We start from the raw sequence: 15356 nt of genomic DNA on the forward strand, positions 1-15356 counted from the left end.
CAGGTCGCCACGCCTTCTCGGAAGGCAACACCGGCCCGCAGCGGGTCCGGTGTAAAACGGTAAAGCTGCAGCCACCAGCACAGCTATAAACGACACAACAGCAGAGCTGCTGAGCGTGCAGCCAGCTCCATGATAAATACGTAATTACAGACAAGAAAAGGGTGCGGCAGGAACGCACAGCAAAGTTCTGCCATGCTCTTTACAACAGGCCTCAAGCATTTAAACATCATCTGTCCCACATTCATTCTTCAACTCTCACACTGTTTTAGCTGGAGCTTCACAGATGTTTTTGCCCAGCTCAGTTTAGATACCAAAAGATCCCAATAAAAACCATAACACTTGTTTACATCCAGAATGATCTTAAATCTATGTCCTTCTATGCATCTTTTACACAACTGTAACATGGCTTTTTATATTAGCATGTAATATACACTACTACAACAGTTAAATGGAACATTTTGACTACATTTTGTCTCTGGAATTTAATTTACCTGCATTAAAAAACACTCCAAACTGAAGCCAGCCTGTACTAGGCCACAAGTCTTTGTGGACACGTGTAGTTTGATGGCTACTCAGCTTCACAATACAAGTCGTATCAGTTGCAGCTAGCTCCTCAGCTGACATCTGAAAACCACGTGCTCTATCAGCGCGAGCATCATCAGTCAGTCAGCTTTAAAAATCCGAGCAGCAGAAACTTCCATTTCACAGCAGAACAAAGGATGGAAGACAGCAGGTGCTGATTCCAGTTACTGCCAATGTCCCAAATTTCAAGTCCTACAGTGAACTTTCCATATGCATTTAGACTCCTGAAGCGGGTGTTAGACCTTCTCCTCTGAGAGAGATCCAAGTGTACATCAAAAAAAGCAGAAACAAAAGGAACACCCATATTCCACTTTCTTTACTTTACCTATGGTCACAAATTGTAAGGCTGAATTCACTTAACCAGGCTGTCTCAACAAAACTGAAAAGGAAGCATCTTTGGAATTAAGCACATACCTTTGGACTTGACCATATTCTTAAAAAAATAAAAGAATGGCTGTTGATTTCTTCCCACACACAAACAGATTTTCTTTTAATAAACATATCTACAGACACACAATTTTATGCACCTGAATTATTCATTATTCTTTCACAAATTCTCATACAGTATCTTGCAAAATTTATTGCTGGGAATGTTGGCTACTCTACAGTACTTAAGTATGAAGATAATGTCTGGACCTTTCCATATAAATGTTTTCATGGGAAAAAAAGTTATGGAAGTATAAATTTCTGAAAGCCTTTAATAAATGATCTGTAACTGAAGACTGAGAACACTGATTTAATTACTGCAATTAATTTCTAACTACATAAGCTCAGGAAAAAAAAAGTTAACAGTACTTTTAAAAAAATAAGAGGTAGATGGCAACAATGTATTCTGCACCAAAGTGACTTACATCTTAACACAGACACACCAGGGAACTAATTTTTTTCACAGTACATTTAGCAGAAAATATGATTTTGTTTGCGTAAGAAAAATTGTGATGACTCTCTTTCTACAAATACAATATTTATAAAAACTGACGTAAAGAATGGAAGAATATTCTTAAGTTTTTAATTCATGCACGTACTCGCCTCTTTTTCAACCTATAATCTTGTAAGATCTTTACAAATCACAGCTGACTTAGGAAATTAAGTTGACCAGACCTTCTTCAGAGAAAAACTCCAGTAATATTAGTAGAATTTCAGCCTACAGCGAAACATTCTACACTGTCATACAGTATCAATCACATATTAATTCCCAGTGTATCTCAGTCTATGCTAGACTAGAAATTCTAAAGAGGATTCTACTTTGTCTACACAACATGGTAAAAAGGGCAAATTCCTATGTAATGAACAGTGTTTCCTTAGACGAAAAGAAGTAAAAGAAGTGGCACTGGAACGAGAAAAAATTATTGTAAAATTTTCTGTTAAACTTTACAGTTAGATAAAACCTGATCGGCGATCTCATTCCCTCGCACTCAACACAAAGCCTATCGTAACATTTTTCCAAACCTTGAAAAAGAAATTAATTCCAGGCATTGACCAAAGAATTCATCAGGCAACTAGACAGCTAAAAAGAGTAAGGTTTTTACCTTATCTCAAAGTCTGTAGAGAAGGCTTCAGAAATTCATTAGAAATACTTGAGCATTCAAATACATGCTCTTTCTTAGAGAGAGTAAAGACCTACAAGTAAAGGTCTACCAAAAAGTTACTTTGTCCAGTTCTAGCTTACTCTCTACTAACACAAATAGGATAAACCTAACCAACTGGTTTTTAAAACTGTATCTGAAATAACTTTAGACCTTCCTTGAGCATAACTACAGAGATTATCAAATACTTCCTCCCCTTCATTATTACCTTTTACTGTATATTTCAACTGGAATACCATTCAGTCTCAGCCAGGGTGTGTGGAATGTAAATTAAGAAGCAAATTTAAGGCTTCTGTGAAGGCAAAAAGGACTTCATCCTTCAGAGAACAAGTACTTTCCATGGCTAGTTTTATTCTCAATTACACCATAATCAAGTGTTGGCAATTACTGTCTTAAAAGCTACCAAAGTAGGATTTCAACCCAGCAACAAATTTAGGACCAACTCTATATGCAGTTATAAGTCACTGCCCTATAGAGACCTTCTCTAAAATGCTTAATGTTACCAAGTTCCACTTTATATACTTCAGGTATGCTCTATTTTAAATATCAGCAAAATTTTGTCTAGAGGGACTCATCAATAAATGAAGATACATGCTTAATAGAACCATAATTTTTGTTTTCACTGGTATCAGTTACTATCAGAGGAAAAAGCTTGTCCCTCAGCATATAGAAGTGATGGCAAACGTCAACAGGAAGAATTAAATACACAAGTGTGTAGCATTAAGTGCATGGCTTAAGAAGGGTTTTGTTTGGGTTTTTCATATTCTTCTAAAGTGCTTTGTGTGATCCACCATCAAAACATGCTTATGTAAAGACAGATGCTAGCATGGCTGATTAACAGGAATACAAAAACTAAGTATTCATACTATTGCTTTGACTTGAATGTTAAAAAAAAAAAAAAGCAAAGGCCCAAATGTTTAGATACAGATTAGAAATGTTTCTACACCTCTTATATACAACCAAACAACACATTACACTAGATTAGTAGAACCAGCCTGTTCTGATACATTTTACAAAGTGAAAAAGCCCACAGTAAAGCTATTGCTTTACTTTTGTAATGTCAACACATCTCAAAGAAGAATATGCCAACAGTTTCAGACATGAGATGACTTAAATCAGTAAAAGCAAAGCAACTGGGCATGTCAACCTTTTGTCTCTATGAAGCTTAGCTCACAAGCTCAGGTTGTACATTTATTCTTCGAAGGACATCTTCCGGCATACAAAAGACGGGATTGACGGCCTTAATTTGTTCTTCTCCTAATAAAGATAGTCCAGCAATTCCAAATAAGGTGTGAAATGGATCCACCTGGGAGAAGAAAGAAAGTTTGTGTCCGTTTCCAAAAGTCAAACAACTGTTTGTATGGAATGAAGCATTTGTCTGCTAGCAAGAGAACTGCAAATCTCCATGGCTGCAGAAGACAATGCAACTGAACAAACATTCCTCATTTATGCTGACACGTATTCACAGGCAAGACAATTTCCACAGCACGCATTTACAATACTATGATTTACTTAGAAAAGCTTATCTCTTTTCTGCTGCCTAGATGATTTCCAACTCTGAATTTGGCAGGAAGCACTTGTGTGTCTCCATTACCATGCCATGTCATAGGGCAGCAGAAGCAAAGATAGTAAAAATTTTAGAAGTAAATTTGATCATCTACAAGTACCACTTCCGTAAATTCCCCATTTTCTCTTCAGCAACATTATAATGCTCTTTAATAGTCTCAGAACACAGAACTGTGCTGTAAAATCTTGAGCAGGTAGCAGCAATCTACTGTGCTAGAAAACTGAAAGGAAAAAAAAATACAAGGAAGAAAGAACCCAGAAGAGACAGAAGTAGTTATTTGGTAGCCAAGTATTCCTTCACTGTATGAACCTTCCCTAAAAGCACATATCACCACATAACTGCAAGAGACTATGAAGTCTCATGACATAAGCATCCTATCAGTGGAGTTAATTTGCCATTCTATAAAATCCTTTCCAAAAGTACCTGTGCTATCTCGTGCAGCGTACATCCTGTTCAGATTAGTGGAACTTCTGGATTTTATCACAAAGGTTCTATACTGCAGTGAACTAAGCTGAATTACCACGTTATAACCACATACAGGATCTCCAACTATTGATCACTGCCTAGAAGGTTCAAACTAGACTACTAGAGCAAGTCTTGCTCCTCAATGGTTTGGCAACCACATTACAGGTGTGGTCAAAGCTTAGACATATGTTTACTTGCTTCTTCTCAGAATGAGTATGTGACCATTAGACAAGGGGTAAAATAAATAAGTACCTAGCAAAATAATAATTAATAAACAGCATGCTTCAGGAATGGCAAGACAGAATTTCCTTGTACTGATGGACAGGCCCAGAAGGGGAGATGGTCCCCAATGGGAAGTGCACAAATAAAGTTACAGATTCAACCTCTTGATGAACAGTATGTATGTTCAGGGGAAACCAGACTCCTAGATGTATCTACTGTTACACTTTCTGCTCCTTTCTGCAATTTTCTTTAAAGCAAATAAAAAAGGAAAAGCCTGCTGAATTACAACTAAGAACTAATAAGCATGTTACCAAGTTAAGTTAGTAACTAGCTGCTTGGAACTTAAAAAAAGATTACAGAACTGTCTTACTGTCAAGTGGTTCAAAAACTGAAATACAATCACAACGTCAAATCAAAAGACTAGAACCTAAAAACTAAACAAAAACAAACAAAAAATCCACCCCTCCAATAAAACCGCCCCAACCCTCCCCCAAAACCACAAAAACCCCACAAAAACCTCAAAACAAACCCAAACCAACAAACAATCAAAAAACAAAAAAAAACCCCTAATGTCTGTTGGGAATGAGTTTCTGCAGGAACAAAGCAAAAACCTGTACGCATCAACATTTCTATGGCAGTGCCCACTTCAACAATGGGTGACAGGCAATAATAATATTAAATGAGTGCTAACATAATATACAAAAACTCTCCCACAGAGAGATATCTATTAGATAGAGAGGAAAGGCTGTTTAAAGCTGCTCTTTGAGCAGGACAAAAATAGTTCAACAGTTCAAGTTTAATCTTGAATCCAAAAAAGCATTAAGACTTTCAGTGTTAGGCTTTTCTTCAAGAATTCTGAAAAGGGAAAAAGCCTTTCTGTGAGCTCCTTAGAAACATAAAAACCTTCCCATTTTAAGAACATCGAGACACTTTCCAAATGACAGACCAAAGAGATTTCTCCTCCTTCCCCAAGCAGGAATAATGTATCAGCTTGCAAAGAAACAGAAAGCTACTTCAGTTTTTAATGCATTTGTGGAGAAAGGAGAGGATATGGTCAGCTGCAATAAAAACAGGTAAGACTTCTCCCTGACAGTTGACAAACAGCAAATAGCAGTCAAATATTCTACAGGAATTGCACTGGTCTCATTAATATTTCCAATTGTATCCGTCCAGCACCCTTGAAAGATATGAACTTTATTTGCCATTTTACCTGGACAATCTCAATTATTTCTGCTTGAAACCAGAGCTAAACGGTAACTGCTCTCTCAATCAAGCAGAAAATCCATACCATCAGCCTCTTCATAATATTATCACAAGAGCATCTTCCTCCCTTATCTAGACAAATGCCAGTGAGAGGATTTATTCAGTGGCAGGGCTGGCACAGAACAAAAGTTAGCATATATTCTAAGTATTCTTCGTAAGTATTCTTAATAAATCTTAGGACTCATTTAGATCAGGCAAAACTACCAAGGGGCCTGAAGACTATTTAACCTGCACTGGATTCTAGCTTGCATATCATTTTACAAAACCAACCAAATCCCCCCCAAAAAAAACACACATTCCAAAAATACCACCACCAAACACAGTATTTTTACAGAGATCTTCCAAGTCATCTTGTGAGAAACAATTTGTGTGGTACGTGTTATGGGAACCAAACCGGAATTTGTAAGGAACTGCAACTGCCTTCAGTGGGGAATACTATAGTGCAATATCAAACACGTGCTCCCCAAGTAAGCCTTCAAAAGCAACTCTACCCCGTTCTTGCCTTCAAAGTGAACTGCAGGCTCGGCAAAACACTTATACTTGGATCAAGAGTTGAGTTATACTCAAATGAGAAAACTTACTTTTCCAGTTGAAATTTTCAGTTAAGTGTATTTTATTTAGTAAAGGATTATTTACCATATCTCCTGGTCTGTCAGAAAATCCTCCAGTTTCCTCATCCTGGCAAGCCAAAATAAAGCAGCGCAGTTTCTCTCTGTCAATCCAATGTAACCTACCAATCATCTTCAAAGACGCTAGCACCCACCATGAATAACATACATCAGGTAACTGGCAATGAAAGAAACTTATTAGAATTTGATTTTGTTTTAAACACGATGTTACAAAATTTACTGGTGATTCTGCAAACTACTAGATGTGCTGTCATAATACTGTTGCAGAGAAACAACACTTAAAAAGAGTTTCTTTGGGCTAAAAGAGAAGAAAGATCCTGGATGTTCCTGGAAGTTCCCTTTCGGAGGACTTCCCTTTTTAACAAAGGGAAAGTCTCTTTTTCAAACCTCTTTCCTCTTCAAGAAACAAAACCACAAGAATGCGATTTTGAAACAGCCTTCACCTTCTGTAGGAGAGGTTAAAAAATCACAGCACCTTTTCCAGTAGTAAGTACAAAGAACTTCGTATCAACTAGTTTAATTTTTTTTTGGGGGGGGGGGGGGGGGGGGAAAAAGTGTTGGTGGGTTATCTGTTTGCCAGTGGAGATTACTCTAGGTTACACAATTTCCTAGTGTGATGTGAAACACTATCACACCCAGGATTTACATCCAGTACAACAGTAATTTTTGTACAAATCTTACAGAAGAGATTATTCACAATGTCAGAAAATTCAAGCTTTGATTTAACAGGATATTGGTTCAAGTGGTCAACAACACTTGTTTCAGTATGTGTACTTTCCTAAAGTGAGGACTCAAACTAAGCATAGCTAAGGACTGCATAACAAGCGTTAGTGACAAAATGAAGAATCAAAGTGAAGGACTGACTTATTTGAAAAGTTTACTAACTATTTCATAGAAGTAACATTTTTCAGATATACTTCAGCTTTAGAAAAAATAATCTCTACTGAAGTTTGAACAAAAGAAAGAAGCCACCTAATACCTTTTCTGGTCGTCCGTTGAGACCTCCAGAAGGTAACTGACGTTCACAAAGCCACCAGCCAAGCAAGTCAACGTTTATTTGATGCAACTGGTCTGTTATAGCCAGAAATCCTGTGCAACAATAGATCTAAAATTACAGACATAAATTTTTTTGTGTATTTAAGTACTAAGTATAGTTTAGCAGACTAAATGCAGGAAGATCTCAAAGCACAAATACACTCATGGAAACATGGTACAAAATAAGCACACATTTCAACTTTTAGTTTCAAATTAGTTTTACTTTTCCACTAGAAAAGTATGTTACTGTCACAGTTGCTTTTACATTAACTGTACCAGTTACACAACTTAATTATAGAACAGTAAGATCTTACTAATATAAGACACTGATACAAGGTTTGTAAAAAGATCCTAAACGATCAGGCAGAGTCATACAGTTTTATTTTAAAACTACAGACTTTTAAGCCAGAATACTCAAACTGATTTCTGCAGGCTGGATATAGCCGTTATAAAAACTCTGCATCCAGGCTATGGTTTGTTCCTGTATGTGCCTCTTACCCTAAGGCTTGTGGAGAGCAAACTAAAGACCAAACAAATTCTCTAAGAGAAACAGGATAACCCTGATCACTAACTATCCTGGCAATCCCACATACATCTAGTCATGTCAAGCTTACTTCTAATGTGCCATGTAACATATGTGCACTGATTAATCCCTGTTTAATTTTTCCTGGGAAATAACATTTACAGCGCAACAGCATACTTCGTTCACATTTCATGCAGTCACTAAGCAAGCAGCCAAGCACAAACTGCAAGAAACCAGAGTATCAACTGAAGCCTGCTCATAATTGCCTTTTCTTAATAAAACACACTCCCCAAAAGACAACAAAAAAGAAGAACAAAAGCCAACAAAAGCACACATCAACAGGGATGTGCCAGTCCAAGAATACTGCAAAATAAATGTGATATTCCCAGAAAACTTTTGAACTACTGTGCCAGCGAGGGAGTTGCCCTTTACAGCATTTTAAGGAGTATGCGAATAAGCACAACAGACCTAATCCTCTAGGAAATACCAGCTGCAAACAGAGTGGGTTCAGCTACTTAATCTGACTTCCTTGAAAATCCAGTCATTTAGACCATAGGGGCAATGCTACTGTAGATAAGACTCATAAGATAAGGTACTCTTTAGCACCTGCAACAAAACATGGTAAATGTTCCCATGTCCAAGTTAGGCATCTCATCTTAAAACTTACTTTGCTCAAAAAGTTAAGCAAGCCTCCCCCTGAGAAGGTTCACGTCTCATTTTCATTTGAGGTCATCAGCTGATAAATATCAAATATGTTATACAATGGTTACGTTTAATTATGATTTGTGGCAGACACAGTGATAGGTCTTGTCCAATGTCTCCACTAACAGCCATTTCAAATTTTCTAAAAATCCTCATGCTAACTATTCCAACATCACTATGTGAAGACTGAAATACAGTCCTAAAAGTTGTTTCCATATGATCTTTCCCCACGCCCCGCCCCTCCCAGACTAGAACCTCCCGAGTCTCTAGTCTCAGATTTCATTAATTTTAACTAAGGTACTAGAATCAGGCATTTGGGAAACAAGAATGGTACATCAATTGACATCATTGATAGAAGTCATAAAGAAAGATTTATGGACAGTAAGTAAAACTTGCTAATTTAAAACATTTCTATATAAAGAAAAACTCACCTGTCCTGCATGTGATTCGGAACCTGGTCTACAACCAAATCCTCCATCAAAATTCATACAGGACAAGACGAATTCTACTGCTTTCCCCACATCAATAGCATCCAGCTTTCCCTGCAAGTCAGAAAAGCAACTAATGCACTTTATAGTCTACCAAGTTCATTAACTACAACATCTTCAGCAGTACCAAAGAAGATTCTGTACTTGTGCAGGTAATGATTTAGGACTTACCAGAAGTGCAAGAGTTGCTGCAGCACAGAAGGAGAACCTTGTATCTATTTCTCCTAGAATGTGGAGGGTAGGGAATGAAATAGAGTATTTTTATTATCAACAACAAAAATACATTTAAATCACCACTGCAAATATGGAACAAAATGTTAAAATACTAGGTTTTACACTGAACAACAAAAATCAGCCAAAAACTGCCCCTGTACTGTTTCCTCTTCCAGCCCATGAATTATTTCCTCAGTAATTTAGAAACTGTCCATTACAACTCAAATGATCTGTATGTTTACTGCACGTAAAAGTTAACAACTCATTTTGAGCTGGTATATAGTCAGATATATATCCTAATCCATTAAACTAGTGGTAATTTACATATAAGTATACAATTCTAGAGTTTATCTCTAGATAGATATCACTAGATAACTGTGGAGCAGTGTACTCAAAAATACTCAGACACAACTCTTGATCTGCCTTAAATGCGGGCAGAAGTAGAATCCACTTTTGTTTTTAGAGCAAGGCTGATGAAAGTTGCAAGTTTTCTTTTGCATACTTACACCTGGAAGCTAAACCAAAACCTCTACATCTATAGCAGAATGATTGCTCAGCAATTTCATACCAATCTAACTCTCCTAGCACAAACTCTGAGCAATTAATACTTAAAGTCAAAACTCAAAATGGAACCCAGACACAAAAAAATTTTATTTTTTTTTTTGTCAAACTGCTGCAAGACTTTTCTTCTTAAGAAATCCACTAGTGGAAACATATAAAACAAACACGTGTTGCTCCGTACTACATCAGGTATCACACTCCTTCACTTGCACTGTAACTGCCTTTCAGAAATAACGTAATTCTATTGTGTGTACAGTACGTTTGTTTCAATACTTTAACAAAAAGGATGCTGCAAACTATGAACCATTTTAACACACAGCAAAACAGCGACCTTTACAGTAGCCTATATGCTGCCATGATCTTGACTGCTGAATTTTTACAGAATAACATGAGTAATATGCAATAGATTTTATTAAAATGTAATGTAAGTATTCCATGGGGGTATTTTTAGTGACTAAATAATTATGCTACAGCTTAAAAACACCATCTTTGTTCATAAAGAATTTATGTACAAAATAACAAAATTATGAACAAACAGAACAAAATCAGTTATTAACAGAAGTTCATGAGTATAGAACCAGTTTTTCTCATTCCCATATAGTAAAAGATACTTTCACAGTTGACACAGACACAGATCACAACTGACTGCCATGAAATAGCAAGCTGTCCTAGTTTTTAGCTGAGGGAGAGAGCTAGGTTTCTTTTTAGTAGCCAGAATAGTGTTTTGGTTTCAGTATAGGATTTGTTATGAGAGAAACACTGAGAACATCCCCATGTTGCATCTGTGTCCCTGGCAGTGAAGGACTTTGTGTTTGTCCCTCTGCAAGCGCAAGACCTCAGGGGGTGAGGAATATTGAACTGAATCAGCTCCATGGGCATTGGGCTCTGCCAAGGGGCTGTTCCATCTCCTGTCCCCCATGGGCAGGAGATTCATGAGGGGCTCTTCCTCTCTTGCTCTCTCTGGCTTTGGCTCGGGCTCTGGCTCTCCCGGGATTGCGGTTTTGGTTCGGGATTGTCACTCCTCCAGGATCGTGATTTGGGAACGGGCCGGGCTTGGTCGGTGGGTGTTGAGCAATGGCACAGGGTATCGCTCATTTGCATATTTATTACTGTTATTGTTATTATTATCATTATTATTTTAATATCATTATTTTAAGGGGTTTTTTATTCCAGTTACTAACTTATTTTTATCTCACCCTATGAGCCTCCTTACCTTTGTCCCCAGTTCTCTCCCCTATCCCAGTGGGGGTGGGGGAAGTGAATGGCTGTGTCTGACTGCAGCCAAGCGCTGGCCAATTGCAACCACCACACAAGCAGAAAACATCCCTTATGGAATAGTGTAACTAGTACCTCAAAGTATTGTCAAGTTATAAATACCCAAAAGTTTTCTTCTTTTATAGCTGGACAATTTACTTTTAATATAAGAACAGAACTGAAATTTAGAATATTTATGAAAGGAATGAAACACAACTCTGTCCTTCACAAAACCTCCTTTTTCTTAACTCAGAAAATAAGCCTTCACGTACAATACATAAGCAACAAGACCATCCAAGGAAGCTTAAGTTCACAGATTTACACGTCAAAACTAGTCATCAAATTTTAAAAAAATAAAAATTACCCCATTCGTCTCCAGCAAATGATCCATCTTCTTTTTGCAAGTTCTGTATATATTCAACAATTTTATTTACATCAACAACATGGAGGCTATCGTATAAGATCAGAATCTGAAAAAAAAAGACACAGTAACAGTCAAAAAGAGGCAAAAATTAAAAAAAACCCAACAACCTTATTTAAAAAAAATCTTGGATTTATAAAAGGCCTTATTTAATTGACTGTAAGTACTATTTGGTAAGGTTTATTAAAATAAAATTTCATTCACTGCAGTTCACCTGTCTCAGTCTACAAACTTTAAGAATTTCTAAAATGAAAATACAGGCAATTAAAGCTGAATCTTTCATGCTTTGTTACTTTCCAACTTCCAGCTCTCTTTTCAAAAGCACAATCAAGTTTATTTGGTTTTATGTTAGCATTATGTAGAACAGAGATTTGATTACGGTTAATTTTGTATATGGGATAATGACATCCTAGACTTACAAATTTGTACTTTGTGCACTGCTGCCACCTGGATATGTGCAAGTGTAAGTTAAGCAGCTAGTTACCAATATCACTTACGGTCCAAGCCTGTCAGCAATGATTAGTTTCAAATTATAAGATTTTTATTTACTCAACTGTTAAATATAATGAGTAGAACCAAACTGCAGTAATTTAAGAAAAAGTATGAACAATATGATTAGACACAAACTAGAGAGTCAATATATTCTGGAAGAAAAATAAAGGTCGTAGTAGGGAGTACAAATTTTTTCTGAGCTAGCACCAATTTGAACCAATAGTCCCATATGACACAATGTCATGTGAAAACAACAATACTGCTTCTGAGACCCAGCTGGCTTCATGTTTTTACTCATAACTTGCATAATCTGCAAAGAGAGTAATTAAGAATTTATTATAAACAGCAAAATAGAAAGAACAGTTGAAACTAAGCAGTATTATAGTTCTAATCCGGAAAAATACCAACTATGACTTTGAGTACCTGGAGTTAGCTGGAATCTTTCAATTGTTAGATAAAATTTAAGTCTTAAGGAAATGTAAAAAAGAACGTACAACTCCAAGAGAAAATACATAAACATAGCATGCTCCTTAAAAAGCAAATCTGAACAAATTACTATTAATTGTAATCAAAGGAAGACGTGACACGATGCTTTAAACGTTCTGGATATATAGCTAGAACTAAATGGCGTTTGTTCACGAAGAACATGCATGCTCATTAAGACACGCTTGTTAAGTTTGCCACAAAAATTTTACATTAGCACTTGCTAACCCTTTTCAACTTTGCACATCTAGAGCTGCCTTCAATTAACATGAACACACCTCCTAGTAACATCAGTATTTATTTAAGAACTAACATCTCCAATATGTAAAAGTAAACAATCTCAAATTGTACCTCCTTTTCTTTATACTGGATTAGAATTTCCAAAAGGAGTTTGATTGGACAGTTTGGAAAAGCAGAAATGTCATAGCCTAAAGAAACTTCAGCTTCCTGGTTCTCAAGAGTACTTGGAGTAATTCTAGAGCTAAAGTGGTGACAAATACCAACTGTATAGCAAATAATACACACCAACACTCACCACTGACCCAAGCATTCTTCTGTCCTGCCTAAGGGTTTCAAATCCAATACCTTAGATCCAACACACTTCCTTTCTAAAACAGGATGCTAACTTATTTATTTGTAACACCGTTTAAATATTTCTTCCATAAGACTGGACTAGAGATACATTATGCAAGCAATCAAGCAATTGTTCAGAAGCAATTGAGCCAAAAAACCTGAACGAACCAAAGACACAAGACATAGTAAGAAATTAAATCTATAATAGAAATAATTACAGTGAAAAAATAAGATTGAGAAATACTTTTTCTCAGGGGAAGAGTACACACCAAATAAATAAATAAAATGCTCAATGGACTGGTATAATTTTTAAGTTATACGCAAAAAAGCAGATTTGAGGAACACAACAAGAACTGTCCATTAGATTATTTTTTTTTTTTTAATAAGGTACTGAAATAGTTTTTGCCATTGGCATCCAACAGTACCTGGTTCGTAAATCTGCAATCAGCAATATCATTAATTACAAATGTTGGTTTGGTTTTTTTTCTAAAATTACCCTGTTACATTTACCTGGACAGCACTGAGGGTATACAGAAGATGAGGATCATGACCTATGCTGGCACTTATTCCACCACATTCATGTTGACAGGATTTGATGAATTCCAGAATTTCTTCTTTGTTCATTCGGTGCAGCTGCCCCATGAGATCCATTGCTGTCAGCCCCCAGTAAACACCACTCATCCTCAAATACTCCGACATACAGTATTCCTAAGTAGTGCATTATGTTAGTTCTTGGTCAGATAAGCACACCATCAATACAGAGCAATGAAAATACATTAGTTAACATTTACAAACAGTTTGTAGTATGTCAGCCATCTTCCAACCCCTTAACTTCCTGTTGTTACACTCACAAATTCTCTGTACATCATGCACGTATATACCCATGCACATACAGGCACATGCACATGTATGTATTTGCACATACTACATTCTCTTCCTCCTCTGTATTTTCTAGTTCAAAGTATCAAGCTCAATGTCAAATTAAACACATAAAAAGTTAAAACACCAATTCACTTCAGATCATCAGTTATTACTTTGTCATCCAAATTATCATGCAAATTATCATCCCAACCAGTCTCAAAAATAACAAGTCTAACATTTAATGAAACTTACTTCCAACTGCCAAAATTGCCACAACCTAAAGTTGCACTAGGAAGTTGAATTTTGTGAATTCTCTTATATTGATTACATCACTTAAGCTACCCATAAACATTATTTTCTACATGTAGTACTTTTTAAGCACAAGAAGAACAATGATAAGCAATACTGCTTAGAGTTAGTTTGCTGGCAGTAAAGGTAACTGCAACTTTTCTTCAGACATAAGCAGTTGACATTTTTCAGCTGCTGGAACTGGAATCCTGTTGTTGTGGGCTACATCTCATAACCTATGACTATAAAATTGATGCTAGTTAAAGTGTTTATCAAACCTAGTAAGCACAAAGCAGTGCTATGGTGAGATTCAGTATGTTGTCCCATCAAAAGAGCAATGTGTAAGTGCAGCTATACTGCTTGTGCATTCTAGTGGATGAAGAAGGAACAAGTAGTTAATTTCTCAGATCTCAGAGTAATTCTAGAGCTAAAATAATCATCTTCAAATTTATACTCAGATAATACATGCCAAAACTCATCACAGACCTAGGGAAATTAACAGACATCCTTCTTTTACACTTCGGATGGCAGAGCAAGAAACAATTAACTTGTGAGCAAGCACCTAACCCTTTACTCTGAGCAAGTAAGGGTTGTGTTAGTAAAACCACAGCTGTACTGAAACAAATCGATACCTACATAATCATCTTTCTTTGTTCCATACGAAGCTATATAGTCCGCATGTTTCTCCGAAAGTAACGTGTTTGGGGCATCGGGTTTTATTATAACATCCTTTTGCGGTGTCCCCTGTAAAAAACACCAAGAAAACGTCAGTGGCACTGTGAGTTCCAGAGGTTTCTGCACGGGTGTCACTGACTCAACACCAGCAGCAATGTTTGGAAACTGCGCCTCCGTCAGATTTCCGACCTGACACCGTCTGGCTAAATCCCTCCCCGGGAAAGGCTGCGGACGAAATCTTTCAACGAAGGAAACAGCAAAATCATCAACTCGCCCGAAATAACTGCAAAGGCGGAGGACGGAGCCCTTCCCCGCGCAGAGAGTAGGAGGACGCGCCCCTCAGGGCGAAGGCCGCGGCTAGACGCGGACCCCGAGGCCACCGCCCATCGTCTCCTCGCCGCGCGCTCCGTCCTGCCATGGCCGGGCCCGGCCCGGGCGGGCGGCAGGCGCGGCCCCGGCTCCCCGCGGGGGCC

General features: G+C 37.3%; 1 protein-coding gene and 1 non-coding gene across 2 annotated transcripts; both read right to left on the bottom strand.

The window, feature by feature from the left end:
- Window positions 1-3333: 3333 nt before the first annotated feature.
- On the bottom strand, window positions 3334-15301 carry RABGGTB (Rab geranylgeranyltransferase subunit beta). Its single transcript, XM_010170255.1, has 9 exons — window positions 15158-15301; window positions 14845-14952; window positions 13570-13767; window positions 11455-11560; window positions 9234-9286; window positions 9006-9116; window positions 7294-7419; window positions 6322-6471; window positions 3334-3474 (listed from the first exon to the last, which is right to left on the bottom strand). Exons 1-9 carry the CDS (start codon window positions 15299-15301, stop codon window positions 3334-3336), a joined length of 1137 nt encoding a protein of 378 aa, XP_010168557.1.
- Window positions 14613-14695, bottom strand: LOC114818664 (small nucleolar RNA SNORD45). Its single transcript, XR_003766232.1, has one exon. It is a non-coding gene; the product is annotated as a small nucleolar RNA SNORD45 (small nucleolar RNA).
- Window positions 15302-15356: the final 55 nt, after the last annotated feature.

This window comes from Antrostomus carolinensis, unplaced genomic scaffold (assembly GCF_000700745.2).
Source record: "Antrostomus carolinensis isolate BGI_N321 unplaced genomic scaffold, ASM70074v2 scaffold10786, whole genome shotgun sequence".
Lineage (NCBI taxonomy): Eukaryota > Metazoa > Chordata > Aves > Caprimulgiformes > Caprimulgidae > Antrostomus > Antrostomus carolinensis.